This window comes from Cololabis saira, chromosome 2 (assembly GCF_033807715.1).
Source record: "Cololabis saira isolate AMF1-May2022 chromosome 2, fColSai1.1, whole genome shotgun sequence".
In the NCBI taxonomy this organism is placed as follows: domain Eukaryota; kingdom Metazoa; phylum Chordata; class Actinopteri; order Beloniformes; family Belonidae; genus Cololabis; species Cololabis saira.
The window spans coordinates 12,131,493-12,148,064 of record NC_084588.1 but is presented as its reverse complement, the minus strand read 5'-3'; the positions used below and the strand labels follow the sequence as shown (position 1 = coordinate 12,148,064).

The 16,572-nt window shown below is 42.1% G+C and overlaps 1 protein-coding gene across 11 annotated transcripts in view; it reads left to right on the top strand.

Annotated features, from left to right (window-relative positions):
- nav2a (neuron navigator 2a) overlaps positions 1-16,572 on the top strand; it is a 249,424-nt gene that overhangs the window by 139,640 nt on the left and 93,212 nt on the right. Inside the window, exon 1 of one of the 11 annotated variants that reach the window (XM_061737824.1) lies at positions 6,022-6,158. The exons of the other annotated variants lie outside the window; for them this stretch is intronic. Coding sequence (XP_061593808.1) covers positions 6,108-6,158 — 51 coding nt within the window. The 5' untranslated portion in view covers positions 6,022-6,107. Of the gene's footprint in view, positions 1-6,021; positions 6,159-16,572 lie in introns of those variants that run through there. 11 annotated transcript variants of the gene reach the window in all.

Genomic DNA, 16,572 nt, shown 5'->3' with positions numbered 1-16,572 from the left:
GGTTGGACTTCACCAAGGCTGCCCCTTGTCACCGATTCTGTTCATTACTTTCATGGACAGAATTTCTAGACGGAGCTGACTAGCGGATGGGGTCTGGTTTGGTGGCCTCAGAATTGGGTCTCTATGTTTTTCAGATGATGTTGATATGTTCTTCCCTCACAAGTGAGGGAAGAATTGAGCTGGAGATTAATAGGCAGATCGGTGCAGTGTCTGCAGTATTTCGGGCTCTACAACGATCTGTCATGGTGAAGAATGAGCTGAGCAAAAAGGTAAAGGTCTCGCTTTACCGGTCGCCTACATTCCTACCGTCACCTATAATCACAGGAATGGGGAAGTGACCGGAAGAACGAGATCGCGGGTACCAGAGGTGTCAAGTAACGAAGTACAAATACTTCGTTACCTTACTTAAGTAGAAATTTTGGTTATCTATACTTCACTGGAGTAATTATTTTTCAGATGACTTTTTACTTTTACTTACATTTTCACGCAATTATCTGTACTTTTTGTCCTTACATTTTAAAAACAGCCTTGTTATTATATTTCATTTCGGCCTTTAAAAAAACTATCCAGTTAAATTGCTCCATCCGGATAGAGTGAATTTGGTTGTGGTTGTTTCAGATGTTCTTGTCCAGTTTTGTTCTTACATCCGTTCCCTCAGATTCCTGCAACTAAACTTGGATGTACATTCCAATAAAGGTTAGGATAAATGATAACATGCCTGTGAAGTTTGACTTTTTGCACCATTACAATACTTATAGGCAACTAGTCATCATATCTTCTGCTCTCTGAAACACATGTTTATGCTCAATAGTACACATATATGGTTCTTTAATATATTTGCATTATACTAAGATGCATTCATTTTCAATGGCTTTTTCCCCCCTTACATTACTTTTACTTTTATACTTTAAGTAGTTTTGGAACCAGTACTTTTATACTTTTACTTGAGTAAAAAACTTGAGTTGATACTTCAACTTCTACAGGAGTATTTTTAAACTCTAGTATCTATACTTCTACCTGAGTAATGAATGTGAATACTTTTGACACCTCTGGCGGGTACAAGCTGCAGAAACGAGTTTCCTCTGCAGGGTGTCAGGGACGCTCCCCTAGAGACGGGGGAGAAGCTCCGTCATCCGGGAGGAGCTCAAAGTAGAGCTGCCGTTCCTCCGCATTGAGAAGAGTCAGATGAGATGGCTTGAGCATCTGAGGATGCATCCTAGACACCTCCCTGGTTAGGTCTTCCTGGCATGTCCCGCAGGGAGGAGACCCGGGGAAGACCCAGGACACGCTGGAGGGACTATGTTCCTCCAGCCTGTCCTGGTGGCCAGGACCCGACCTCGGACAAGATGAAGAAAATGGAGGCATGGATTGACAAGTGCTAAATAAGTGTAGGCCATTTATTTATACCACTGAGTGTCGTATTTATCTATCACGGCTGACTAAGTGCTTGTTTGAGAGGTAATAACAGTAATTCACAGAGTGTTATTATGAGATAAATGTGGAGATATTTTGTCTAATCACACATAAACTGACATGAGCAGGAGGTTGGAGCTGTCATAATGCTTCAGCCAGGCTGTGTGTTAAAGGCAGGGTAAGCAATTCTATGTGATTTAACGTCCAGAACACTTTTTGTCGTATTCTGTTTGTTTCTCCTCACCATCTGCCAGTAGACCATTTCACGAGTACACTAAAAACTCTGGGAACTGAATGCACATGCTCCTTTCAGGTAGATGTGAAACTCTGCACGCTCCTTTCAAATACTCCAAGAACACATCAAACTGCATGTCTTATCCTTCTGATTGTGCAGCAAATAACCACATAAAAGCAGAACATCCTAACTTTCGATTTGGCGGTTCCAGCTGTGCTCCCCGCTGCTGAGATCTGCGTGATTCCCAGCTGCGCTCTGAGCTGGATGTGACTGTTGAGTGTAAACAGGCATGACAACAACTATGAAATATCGCTTGGCTCTCTGTCAACATCGTCTGGTTGTGAAAATATGACGGATCATCACATTTCCCCATTCAGCTGGATTCTCCTGCAGCTTCCTGTTTCTGGAGCTGTTGTGCTCCTCTCATTTCAATCTGGATGGGATCACTGTGTGTGTGTGTGTGTGTGTGTGTGTGTGTGTGTGTGTGTGTGTGTGTGTGTGTGTGTGTGTGTGTGTGTGTGTGTGTGTGTGTGTGTGTGTGTGTGTGTGTGTGTGTGTGTGTGTGTGTGTGTGTGTGTGTGTGTGTGTCAGAGGTAGGTAGAGTAGCCAAACATTTTACTCAAGTAAAAGTACTGTTACTTCAGAATAATATGACTCAAGTAGAAGTCAAAAGTAGTCATCCAAATAATTACTTGAGTAAAAGTAAAAAAGTACTTGGTGAAAAAACTACTCAAGTACTGAGTAACGGTTGAGTAACGTCTGATTTATTTTTTTAACACAACCATTCAAACACAAAAGTACAAAATAATTATTTTCAGGCTAATTAAATCAATAAAATAATAAAATAAATTAAAATTAATAATAAAAAATAGCATAAATTTAAATAATCTTAAAGTCAATTCAATTACTTTAATAAATAATAAAATAAATAAAATAATAACAGAATAAAAAAATTAATTAAGCACAAGTAGCACAAAATTTCAAGCCTTTGTACTTTTCTTTTTTAACCAGGCAGAACTAGAACAAGCCCATGAACTCATAGAAACTCTGTGTGTGTTTGAGTCTGTGTAAATGTGACAAAACATGTAAAAACAAAAATCTTTCCCAAAGAATCACCCAGTGATGTCATGAGATTGACGCGTACGCGGATAAAAGGAATAAAAGAAAAGTAACAGCTCAACGTAGCCTAATGTAGCGGAGTAAGAGGAACAGTTTCTTTTTCACAAATCTACTCAAGTAAAAGTAAAAAGTATAGTGATTCAAAACTACTCCTAAAAGTACAACATTTCCCAAAACTTACTCAAGTAAATGTAACGGAGTAAATGTAACTCGTTACTACCCACCTCTGATGTGTGTGTACTGAAAACCTGCATGTTTGTTGTTTTGTGTGTCTACACTTGGTTAATGAAGGCAAGCTCTAAGCTTCTCTGGAAAGTTGAATCCTTACTTCATGCACTAATCTGATATATAGTATTACATGCAGTTTTTTTGTTTTCTTTTACATTTCAGAAGATCTTTCAACCGTATCAGTTCATATATTTTTCTTTCATCCAACTCCTCTGACACGTTTCTGTGAGAAGAAGGACTCTTAACCGCTGGAGTTGGAGCATCGTAACTTAGTCAAACAATTACTTGTCAGCGCTGACAGACAAACCTTAAACTTTTTAAAATTAGAGCAGTTAAGAAGAACGAGGATGTGCACTAACTTTGTAAAGGTTATGAAAACGAAGCGCTTCCTCCCAGTCAGCTTCTGGCAGTTGCAACACCTGAACTCTGACACATCTGCTAGCACTCTCAGCTCAAACATGTGAAGCTGAATCTCTTCCAAGCTAAATTCATGGTTTCCGCAGACTGATTCAGGCTTTAAACAAGCAGGGCTGACATCTACATGTGCGCTGCTCTTTCTAAGAAGCAAAACAAAAAAATGTGCCTATGACGGGATTCCTCAGGATGCATGTTAATGTAGATCTGAACACGGAAAAGTGTATCTGTCAGAGCATCCATGCCGATGATCGTGTTCGTTTTAATAGGTATTAATAGAGACGTGACACAGCTTCAACAGTCCCGCTCTAAGCATTTTAAAATGATGCACATGCAGCAGATTGTGACACCTCATTCACAGTGAATGTACGATGGTGGAGAAAAAGAAGAACATGGAAAGATGAACAATGTCATCAGATTGCTATTATGTCCCCCGTCCAGCTGCTTTTGTCTCCGTCTCTCTCCCCCCCAGCAAGTCCATATGTCCCTGAATGCCCCTAACCCACCCCACCCCCACAAAAGCCCCTCCACAGCGGGGTTGTCCTCCCATTGTTAACGATACGCCGAGGTTTATCTTGGACTGTGAAAGGAACCGTACTCGACCCATTCACTTACGGCTGCACTTAATGAGCTTGTTCAAGGCCGACACTAAAACTGTTAAACACAAGCACTAAATGCTGACATATTCTCTGTGTTTGGAGCCAGAGTGGCTTTAAATCAATGCTGGTTAGCAGCGACCGGAGAACAATGTGTTAGGTGTGTAGTTGGCTGAGCAGGCAGGTTCTTTCCTGCATTGTGTGGGTTCACATACCTCTAAATACAGTGTAATATGCAAATAACATTTCCAGCATTTTTATATATGAAAACCTGATTTTCAAGCCTGTCTGCCTCATATGTGTTGCCTCATATGTATATGAACCTTTGATTTGTTTTGGATCTTTGAGTCTTTTTTAGTTTTTCTTGTTGGACGACTATAAAATATAGTTAACAAATTAATTGTGATTCCAATTATCTAAGATTATGATCAAATCAAATCAGAGTCTTCACTCATCTGAAATATTTAAAGATCTGTGGGCTAGACCACCATTGAGATTGGTGCCGGCTCTTTTTTTACTGTCTGATATTGTATTAACATTGAAATTATGTTTAAGTAGGAGTGTCGGCACGTTGAAAGGAATTCATTCATCTAAAAAAAGGCTATTAAATGTTTGAAATGAACAGAATTGTTATCTAATAGGAAAAGTTAAACCTAGAAGTTTGAAACGTTTGAGAAACTTCTTCTGGCAGCGAGTCATTTGGATATTATTAATCACTAACCATGAAATTACACATACACTATAATAGTTTAAAATAACTGAAAACATGAATGCATCATTTAACAGTTATTGCACAAATTGTTATAAGTCACCTATTTCTGGGCGTACTTTTCTGCAGCGAAGAAGCTGGCGGGACGTTTATTTTTAAGTGAAACTATCACAGGTCATTACTTATCCTGTCTAAATAGTATTATTGTTTTGTGGAGAGTAAAGCATCTTTGTTCAGCCTGCTGGGAGCGATCAGGCATCCCACTACTGTGGGAACTTTCTGTAAACCTTGGGCTTTTCCCAAAATTCAAATTTGGCTTGTAATTTGTGGTCGGCAGTGGGGTGTGCATGCACGGGGTGGGGGGGGGGTTGGAAGGAGCTCAAACGGAGGGCAGCCCATGCTGTGGGCTTCCTCATACGCACACACACTTGCAGATCTATAAGTGCTTGGGTTACGAACCCACTGTACATACAGCGTTCACATGATGGCGGCCACGCAGCCGCAGCAGATTGTGAGTGACGGCTGATCAGAGGGCAGACGGCTACATCTGTGTTTGGGGAAATGAAAACTTGGCTTTTTTGACAGCGAGAGGCTGGTTTAAAAAAAAAAAAAAAAAAAAAAAATGCTGTAAATGGAATAAACATGGTTGGTGGAGGTTTTTCAGCGGCTAGGTCCCTGCGCTCCGCTGTGGTCGGCCTCCAAAAACTGCCATCAAGAGTTCACTAATCACCCCCTTTTCTCTATTTATCCTCACCTTTTTGTCATGATTGGTGCGGACCGTTGGGGGGGGAGGGGGGAGGACAAAAGGTTAAGGGGTCTGTCCTTTTTTTTTCTTCTTCTGTCTCCTCCCCATATGACCAATGGTCCATTGAAGAGCAATGGCACAAATTGTGTTGCTGTAGGCAAAGGAGGAAGGGGGTTCCACTCCTCCTCCCCCCTCTCAGCACATTTGGTTTGGCCGCCTCTCACAGCAGCAGGAGTGGCTGTGGTGGCTCCTGCCTTTCACCTCCTGCATTTATTTTTCCCTCCTCTGTGTCCCACAGTGGGTGGAGAGAAGCCGAAGGGGCTCGGCTCACTCTCTCTACCCCCCCCACCCCCCTCCCGCCCCTCGGGCAATCAGAGACCTGCTGGGGCTCGAGCAGGCAGCATTTCTGCCATCCCTCTGCAGCTTCATGTTGCACTCATTCAAGAAAGTTTTCTCAATCCTGCGACACCCTCTTGGAATATTTGACCTTCTTAGTGGATTTTTTGGGTTTTGTTGCAGCTCCACTGGGAGTGTGTTTGTTTCTCTGAATCTCCCACTCATGGCTTTTAGGTGGGACTGGCTGGGCCAACCACAGCCCTCCTGAATGTGAGGCAGGTGTATCTGAAAGAGCAAGCTGCAAGAAGCAACATGAGTCTGATGTTGTGCCGCTGGGAGCAGAATAATTACAGCATGAAACTGGTAGGTTGAACACTTCCAGGTCTTCCTGGCTGTTAGGAACGAGTCAAATTAAGGTGTGTTCTTTTGGTAGAAAGGTCTAAAATCACAGCCCGGGGAGCCTCTTTTCCTTGTTGACAGTTTTCATATGCTTAACCCTGTCTTTCTTTTTTTTTTTAAGCTGCAACTTCAGGACACTTCAGTTTTTTCCATCACGTTTATGTTGTAGCAAGCTGTGTTACTGCTTGTTTAATCAACCTGAAGCATCACAATGGCTTTGGTGTTGGGTTGCAAATCTGCAACGGCTTAGTCGCACTTGTTTTAAAATCAGCAGAAACTGCTGAATGCAACCCGCCGTTCCCCTCACCTGAGTCCCGCTTCACTTTGAAGGCTGTGTGGAAAGTTAAAACAGGCTTAGCTGGGACTAAGATTGGAGGTTTGCAGCAATTATGCATGCTTTTCCGTATGTGCGTGTGTCTGGTTTCTTCTGGAGCTTCAGTAAAAATGCTTTGTTACCCGCTGTTGAGTGTGATATGAAGCCCCAGAGGGGGTAAATATTCAACAGGATCTGGGACCGGGAGATAAAATACAGAGACGCTCGGGTTCAGATAGGTCATGTGGTGCAAACTGATGAGGAAAAAGGGACCTTTATGAAGTTAATACATGTGATAAAAGGAGGAAGCTGCAGATTTAATAAAGGTAATTTAATATAATGAGCACCCTGTTGAGTTTACACATAACACAGACTGCTGGCACACACTCTTTCTTCCTTTATTTCTTCCTGTCATTTTCTGGATCCCTTTCTTTCAGCCGTGGTCCTTATCTGCATCTCCTATGAGCCCCGGGAGGAAGGGGAGATGGAAGCTGAGGAGGTTATTGCCGGAGCCTAGAGATGAGCTGATAAGAGGGCTAGCTTAATTACACACCGCAAACCTCCCCTCAGCATGGCCGGCGTGGCCCGCAGGGTCAGCCTGGATTCGTTTGTGTGCGAGCAACGAGAAGAGAGTGACAACAGATCACACACGTACACGTGCGCGCACACTTGGAGGAAATTAGATGACCTTCCTTTTTTATTATGAAGTGCGGTTGGTGTCCAGAATCCTCTCCGTTCATACACAAGTCTATTGATTATGTGATTGTCTTCATTCTTGTGTCAGCATGTGACCTTTAAGAAGATTAGTCAGAATTCCTGATTTATGTGTTTAATCTTGCACGGAGAGCTGTCGTGCAGAGACGATAAAAGAAAAGGTGGCTCTAGATTCTTGTGTGGAAGGCCTGCAGGTGCGCACTAATCTTAGTCGCAGCATGTATTTATGGAGAGTTTTTGTTGCATTTGTTTAATTCTGGGTTAAGTTGTTTCAGCGTGCATGAATATTGCTTTTTACAGAACTATGAACTTATTTGCACTTGATTATGTTTTAAGACTTCAGTGATAAGAGCATCCTAAATAAACCTGCTCCTAAATAAACCTGCTCTTAAAATAGAGCTGATTTTGGGTATTCAGATGCGATAGACATGCTATTGTGCTTTTCATTTAACACACTTAAAGGTTTTTCCAGGTTTCGTTACGAGCATGCACACATTCCATGGATGGATGGATGGATGGATGGATGGATGGATGGATGGATATTTTAATGGGAGGGTTTTTAATGTTTTAACTTAAATTAGCAGAAGGGAACTTTAGCAACTTTGAGCTCAGAGGGTCTGCCATAGTGATGGAGGTTGGGTTTCCTTAACAACACTGATTTGAAGATGTTTTCTTGTTTGGTGTCTTGCCTGGTCACTCTTTCACTTTCCCTTGTGTCATTACTTTCTGGAGTCTCTTAGTCATCTCTGCCATGATGTCCCCTGAAGCCCGAGAGCTAGCTTTATTGTTGTTGATGCGTCATGCAGGGCCGTAAAGCGACGCACAGCTGTTGCAAGAGTTGAAGAGGCTGGAAGTTACTTTGGGTGGCTTTTGCTTTAGCACAGACAGAAGACTATGAGAACTGGGCGATAAGTCCAAAAGAAATTCTTCAAATGAAATGGAGACAAATATTTGAATGTAGAAAAAACACCTTGGGGGGGTCAATGGTTAGGATGGGAGTTGAACTCAGTTATTTTTGTTTGATATTTGTAGCATGACCCAGACATCTCCAGGTTAATGCTCAAGACACTTGTCTTGAGCATTTCCGCAGCATTAGTGCTTTATTACCCATGAACCACTGGACAGAAATGTGCTTCGTTTGCAAAAACAAATTCCAGATGGCTAAAACAAAAGTCTTAGGCCTGATTACAGGTGAGAAGACCCCCAACTGAGTTTACTTTTCCTGGACATTAGATCCCTGGGCACAATGATGCACCCATAAAGTGCACTGTTGTGTCTGCACAATACACTGCACATTAGCTTCATGAAGCTCAAATCTAAATACTAACTTGTTAAGCCAACTGTATTTAATGATTTAAACAGACAAGCTGCTGCTGGAGAATTTTATTAATAGATAAATCACTCATCAGTGGACACAGTTTGTCCATACATGAGGTACTGTTAACTTCAGCCTTCTCCAGCCACACTTGCCGCTTTCTCATGTGTATGGCACTGCATGTCTCAGGATTTGTGCTTATTAGGAGTTACATAATAGATACCGCTGTGCCATTTCAGCTGAGTGCTGACCAGTGTGCCGTTTTGGGGTATTTAGAAGTGCGGTACCCGTGGCCCAGTATCCAACCATCTGTTGGGAGTTCAGTTTATGTAGCACATGTAAAGATGCACAGACAGGCTCACTCAGCGCCCTGGCTTTCCAACATATAACTCTGGTTTGCCATGCTCCAACAGAAGTTTTGGCCAAGTTGTTTGGTCTACCATGTGCCTGGTGTGGCCTCACAAAGCCACAGGTCTTTCATGTGCCAAACAGAGTACAAGCGGAGACACGAGGGATTATTTAGAGCTGGCCTGTTTCAGCTTTCTGTGGCCTAAAGCCACTTGAGAGGCCGGTGGGAGTACCCTGGGAAGGGGGTAGGGTGGATGGTTACCGCCACAGACCCACAACCATCCCTGGTGCATCCTGTGAAGAAGCGCGCTGCTGCAGCAGCGATGGAAAGGAGACGGTAATAGGATGATGATAATGATGAAGAACACATGCTACTCCTGTTACCTGGCTTCCTGTCCTTTTTCTGACAGACACTGACACCAAATTGCAAACACTGTAACTGGTTCTTCTTATCTGTACTCCTATCTCTGTGTGCCTGCCGGGTTTTTCAAGACAAATTTCAAGACAATAAATTACATCTATGTTTCATAGGTAAAACCAAGTGCCTGTCCCAGGTATTTTCAAGCACTGCTGGTAGTTCTGTGGTCAGATTGTTTTATAATAGGTTAGTGTAGCTGCCATGATGTCACCCATGCGTTTGTGTGCTTAAACATTTTGTGATTTAGTAGATGATTCTATCCAAAGCAACTTTGAGAAACAACATGCAAACTTCTGTGCTGAAAGAAATGTGAGTATAAGCGTCAAGCGCTGAACCTATTTAGATGATGGAAAACGAGCAGAGGAGGGAGAGAAGTGCAAAAGAGATTAGCTATTAGGGATAAATATCATTCTTCAAAACACACAAGGTAATTCAGTCAGACCACAAGACCACACGTATAACACTTATTGAAAACGATTCTGCAGACATTTGACAGAAACTTGTGTGATCAATGTTGACTTAAGAAGAAAAACAGACAGGTTTTTGGATCGTGTTGTTTGGTTGGCTGCTGTGTTAGTGAGGTGTCAAACTATGAAACATCTGGCTGGTTGAATCTTCTCAGCTTACATTACATTTACATTAGGTGTTGGCACATTCATTTGAAGGCAAGAGTCGGACATGTCAAACAGGTTTGATGAGAGAGGCTCCAACGTGATTAGGAAAGGACAGCACACACTTGAGGACCACACAATGTGCCAAACCCCCACGACTGATGTCGGGACCAAACTGGGCTTGAAATCAGACTGAAGGTCATCTCGTGGCCATTGAAGGAACTGCAGTCTTGGCACCTGTCGTGTTGCTTCGTGTTTCCTCCTCAGAGGTGCTTCTTTGCTGTGAAAGTGATTAAATTGACTTCTAGATAATTTTCCCTCTAAAATTTCAGACATCATTGATTCCACTGCTCCCACTAAAGTGAAGGTTGTCTCTGGTAAGAATAAATCTCTGTGGAGAAATGCCCCACTGGTAAGAAGTGAAACAGGGAGTGAGAGGTGGACTGGACTCCAGGTTCACTAAGGGTGCTTTCACACCTGTGGCCCGTTTGTTTTGTTCCGATTCAGGGGCTAAATCGATACAGTTGTTTCATTTTTAGTTTGTGGGGTTTTGTGTTCACAAGTCAAGCGTCTGTAGCGGTTCAAAGCTGTTAACAAATGCCAAGCACGAACCAGCAGTTCTCTGATTGGTCAGAAATGAACGCGGTAGGAGTTTCCTCTTCCGTACCCCGGGATAAACAACAAGCCCCTTCCACAGAGAGGGCGCAAAGCGCAGACCGCCGCCAGCTTTCCCATTCATTTATGTGCTACCGGTGCAAGAGCGGGTCGCTCTGCGGGCGAGCTCAGCGGCGGGCAAGAGGCCGCCTGCCGCTGCGTTTGCGCTGCGCAAACCCTGCCCGAATTGAACATTTTTTAATTTCACCGTGCCGCGCTGTGACAACATCTCGGCTCGTCCAATAGGAGAGAAGGTGGTGGAGGCTGCGCCGACTCTTCTCCTTGCACCGCGGTTGCACATACACATGAATGGAGTTGTGTCGGTTGATGTGTCGATTATGTTCTCACTCCAAATAAAAAAAAACGCACCGCTCCACGTCTCGAATGGAAGCGAGCCGAGACCACCTCTCCTAGGTGATCTTGGCTCACTTGTTTTGTGCCGCATCCGAGCGTGATTGCTGTGTTCATGATATACCAAACGAACCGATCTTTAGGGGGAAACGCTCCCTGTTCCAGAACAACTGCTCCAAACGGGACAGATGTGAAAGCACCCTAAGATATCTGTAAAGAGAGACATCAAAGATATAATTTACAACTGAGGAATGCGAGACAATCCTTCTTTTCTGAAATCATCATCAAAAACATCAACAACAGTCGTGCCCTGCTTGCTACTGTGGACCGGTTAACGACCCCTCCTGTGTCAGTAGCATCTGTACTCTGCTCTACAAGGGCCTGCAATTAATTTACCAACTTTACTGAGAAAATCCAGAAGATTAGAAAATCAGTCAGCGTATCAATATCATCCAGGAACAGGGCTGTCTCCAATCAAAACCAATTTTTAGAAAACTTTTACACAATTTTTCCCAATCAACTAAAAAAAAAAAAGATATTATGGATCAGCTAAACTCCTCCTCTGTTGTCTCAGTATTACAGTTTTCTTCATGAAAGTTTTACCCATCATGGCATCTGATCTGATTCATATAGTAAAGATCTTGAAGACAGCAGTCATCAAACCACTGTTGAAAAACAACAATCACAAGGTTGCTGAAAAGGCTGTGATTCAACAGTTAAATACCTTCTTAACTCTGACCAACCGCTTTGACATCTTCCAATTCGGGTTTCATGCTCACCACAGTACTGAGACTGCTCTTGTCGGGGTGTTCAATGAAATTCACATAAATACAGACTGTGGAAGAACCACAGTGCTGGTATTATTGGACCTCAGCACAGCATTTGACACCGTTGACCATAATATATTGCTAGAGCGGTTGGTGAATTGGGTCAGACTTTGCTTTGAATAATACTTGACTGTTTTGAGTCCTACTTAAAAGGACAGGGACAACTTTGTGTCAATAGGTAACGTTTTAACATCTACCTGCGTCTACTAGCTCAAATGAAAATAAACAAGATAACTTACCATAACTACGCAGATGACACCCAACTTTACATTACAATGTCACCAGGAGACAATGAGCCCATACAAGCGTTGAGTAGATGCATGGAGCAAATCGATGAGTGGATGTGGCATAATGTTCTTCAGTTGAACAAAAACAAAGCTGAAATGGTTTATTTTGGACCAAAAGAAGAGCGTTTAAGACTCAGCACTCAGCTTCAGGTATGACAGCTACAAACCACTGATGAGGCCTGAAATCTGGGTGTAGTCATGGACCTGAACCTTCAGAGACAGTTACGAAGTCGATCTTCTACCGCCTGAAGAACATTTCCAGGATCAGAGGACTCATGTCTCAGAAGGATCTTGAAAAACTCATCCATGCGTTTATCTTTGGTCATATGAATTACTGCAGCAGTGTCTTCACAGGTCTGCCTAAAAATTCAATCAGACAGCTCCAGAATACTGCTGCCGGGTTCTCACCAGAACTAAGAAAGTGGACCACATCACTCCAGTTCTGAGGTCCTTATTTAAGTATTTAATAATAGACTTTAAAACACTTCTGTTTGTTTATAAATCGCTGAATGGTTTAGGGCCCTAATACATAAGGGAATTGTTGTTTCCATAGCAATCGCCCAGACCTTTCAGGTCTTTTGGTTCTGGTCTGTGTCCCCAGAATCAGACCCAAACATGTAGAAGCAGCATTCAGTTTCTATGCTCCACAGATCTGGAACAAACTTCCAGACAAATGCAGGAACACTGAAACCCTCATTTCCTTTAAATCAAGGTTAAAACGAATTAGTTTACATCTGCCTTTAATTGAAATATTTAAACCATCTGAATTTAAATTATAAAATAAATATATATATATATATATATATATATATATATATATATATATATATATATATATATATATATATATATATATATATATATATATATAATCAGTACTAAACTGTAACTCTAGTTTAAGTCTAACTTTTGTTTATCATGCTGCTGTAGCTCTTTTTTTCTTTGTACTTTACTTTTTATATTTTCAGTATGTAAAGGACCTTGAATTGCCTTGTTGCTGAAATGTGCAATACAAATAACCTTGCCTTGCCTTATTCTGGCAAAAGGGATGTCTTTTTTTTAATAATGAAAAACTACAAATATGTTAATAGGTCCATAAAGAGAACAGATTTTCTAAGTGATGATTAAAATATTAGAGCGTTGCCCTAAAAAGTGGGTTCTGGTTTTTCTCAAAAACACAAGATGAGTCTTCCAGGCTTTGTTTGGCTAATTGTTTAGCAATCTATCTGTAGGAGTCTTTACTTATTTCAGTGAGGAGGTCTTATATGAACTGACCTAAAATGGGTAGCATCAGCTCCGTGTGTGCTTCAAGGTTTGCATCAAGCATTTTAACCACTATGGAGCATCTTTGTGACTAACAACTGAAAATAACTATGAACACAAGGCAGAAGTCAGTTAGAGGATGCTGGTTTCTCAGAACCATCTGCTTGTGTCTGCTCCAGAGCTCCACAGAGTGTTTGACCTGAGAGAAGGTCCTGAATCCATCACTACCGTGTTGGTAGACTGAATGCTGGGAGCTTGTTAAGTGGGAAACTGTGACCCATCCCTGCAGCTTTTCTCTATATTATTTTGTTATTACTCCATCAGTCCATCCATCACTCTCCCACCAACCATCTGCTGCATGGCCCGGGTCAGAGGCGATGTGTCGCCACATGTCACCCTCAGCTGGCAGAAGCTCAGAGAGATGCGTTCTTATTGATGAACCTGAGCAGCGGGAGGGGTCAGCAGCACAGACACGTCGGTTAATACTCCTAAACTTCACCTGAAGAAACTTTGATAGGATAGTTAGATGGTGCATAAGGTACTGATGAGCTTTGTTTGTTCAAACCCCCCAAGCCAATATTCTCTCTCAAATGAGTCAGTTTGTTTAAACCACTTGAGATGAGTAAATATAGCAAGTAAACGTGGCTGGTAAATTTCGATTTAGAATGCCTAACATGTCTGGATGAAGGGTAAATATTATGCTATTAAATGTTAAACCATTTAAACAACGTAATTCTGAGCCACAACCTTTCACTATCTACTTAATTTATAGTCGGACTTTGCGCTTAATCAATGTTCTGACCCTTAATACACACATCATTTTCCTTATCTGGCATTTTGCACAAAGTAGTTTGGGTTTTCTTTAGAGATCTGATTAAACTGAGACCCCAGATAGCTCAATTGGAGCGCGCCATGTACAGAGGCTACTGCCCGAGTTCAGGCGGCGCAGGTTTGAATCCCGGCCTGTGGCTCTCTACTACTCAATATCTAGCTCAGACATATCACAGTGCTCCGATATTCAATTATTTGCAAAAGCAACCATTTAAAGGAAATGTATGAATATGCAAACCTCTTTTAATGTAATTCATATGCTGCAAACTGTCCAAAAAAATGTATAGCTGACAAAGTTTGTCCCAAATTTTTTAAAGCTCTACACAAACAAGTTATAGTACGATCATTCTCTGTTTTTAGGCAAGATTAGCACCCGCCTTTGTGGAGATACCTCATGAAGATGTTGAGCTTTGCTCACATTTATGGAAATGAGTGTCCAGGGCGACGCAGTCATCCAATCAAAGTTGACATCCCTCTGTGTGTCACTGCATTCAGGACGGTTCAGGTCTGCTGCTCTGGTCGGACTGGACTGTGAATGCTCGTAAAACACTGTGGAGGAAAAGTTAATTGTGACCGCAGCGGGTTTCCTCTGTTCTACGATCCCTCACTGCCGTCCCGCGGGGAGAACGAGCAGATGAATGCAGCTTGGAGAAAGGTGGAGGAGGTTCCTGGTGTTTCCCTTCAAAGCCTTAAATCCAAGTGGGATTATTCGCGGTTGGTCCCAGTAACCGACCACTGTAACCTACTGATTCCCAGCTATTTGATCCACTAGTTATTTATTTGATTTATCCCAGGTCACACATTTTCCAGTGTGATTATAGGTTCCTGATTTTTCTGTGGCTTTCTGGTTCAAATTACTTCTTTTTTTTGTGTGTGTTAATCCATCACATCATAATAACAAAATTCAAACCCGGATGCGGTTGAAATATTAAAAAGACGACCAAATAGGGGGAGAGATTTGCGACTGCGTAGGGAATCGCTCATGTATAGTGCTCATGTGGCCTCTAACCCTCCGCTCATCCATTACGGTTTAAGTTATTCACCGCACTGCTTATCTCATTTTACCATCAAGGGTACACATATTAGCTGCTTGAATAAGTCCATGGATTATTTTGAGCAGGTGTTCAACAGCCTGTATGTTGTGTCAAACGGGGATTTCAGGCGTGTGGACTTCAGATCATGGAGCACGGCAGTGTTTACGTCAGTCCGTGACTTGGCTTGTTTAAGTTCAATCACCTGATGACACATGCTGATGGTTGTTTCCAAAGGAGTATAATCCTCCACCTGACACCCCAGGACTCCCCCGTTTGATGTTTGTCAGTACGTGCATGTGTGTGAGAGAGTCTGCTGTAATGTACAGCACCAGGTGTGCAGGAAGGACACTGAAACGTGGTCTGAGTCAGTGTTAAGGGGTCCGTTGAATATAAGAAATACACATTTAACAGCATCTGTATCAGACACCAGGCATCCTGGGATGAGCATTTGAAAACCTTTTAAAATGTTTGCATGCTTTTTTTGTAGTGGTTACTGAAATAACCACAGCTGACACTGAATCTCTGTTGATGGTAGTCATAGGTTTGTCCTGTGTGGATGAGAGAACGAGAAGTTGATAATTTAGTGCAGGATTGTCAAAAGGAAAAAGTTTAAGCATCCCCATTTTCAAAGATTCTACATAAAATGTACAGTAGCAGTGACTATACAGTATATATAATATGTAATGACTTGAGAGTCTTTAAAAATGTTGATTTAGTCTTATATGTTAGGAGAAATATATATATATATATATATATTTTTATTTAAGATGGACCAAATGGAAATGAAATGGTCTTGTAGTCAGATGGATTAAAAACAAAAAAGTTTTAACTCAGAGATGCTAGATCTTCAAGGCTTAAGAAGACAGAGATCATGAGCACACAGTTAAAAGCCAAGTCACCATTAATACCAAAACACATGCAGTTTTCCACATCCTGCCACCCAGATGTATTTTGGATAAGGTTTCACTTATTTCAGCAAGCTTACATTCTGTACAAGTGTAGTAAGAGTCCCAACTGCCCCCCGTTTTAATGTCTTCTATCTCCCTTAAAGTTTGGCTTTCAATGGCACACTGAAACTTGTCTTAAAAAGTCTTGAACATTGATTGATTGAAAAGCGACAGCCCTTGAAATTCTGTCAGATGTTAAATTACAGGGTGACCAAAAGTGAAAAGTGAAGTGTGTGAGTTGTGTGTCTTTACGGTAGCAGGAGGAGGGTGTCTGGCTCAAAGTGAATGACACCCACCGAGAGAGGAGGGGAGAGAGGTTAAAGCTGTGTCAGGATGTCTGGGCTTCAAAGAGGAGTCGGGGAGAGGGAGAGATAAGAGAGAAATGGGAAGTACACGGGAGTAAAGCATGTCAAACTCCTGCAGGCAGCGACCCACGGAGCCGCCGTCCACGAGATGTGACGGGGG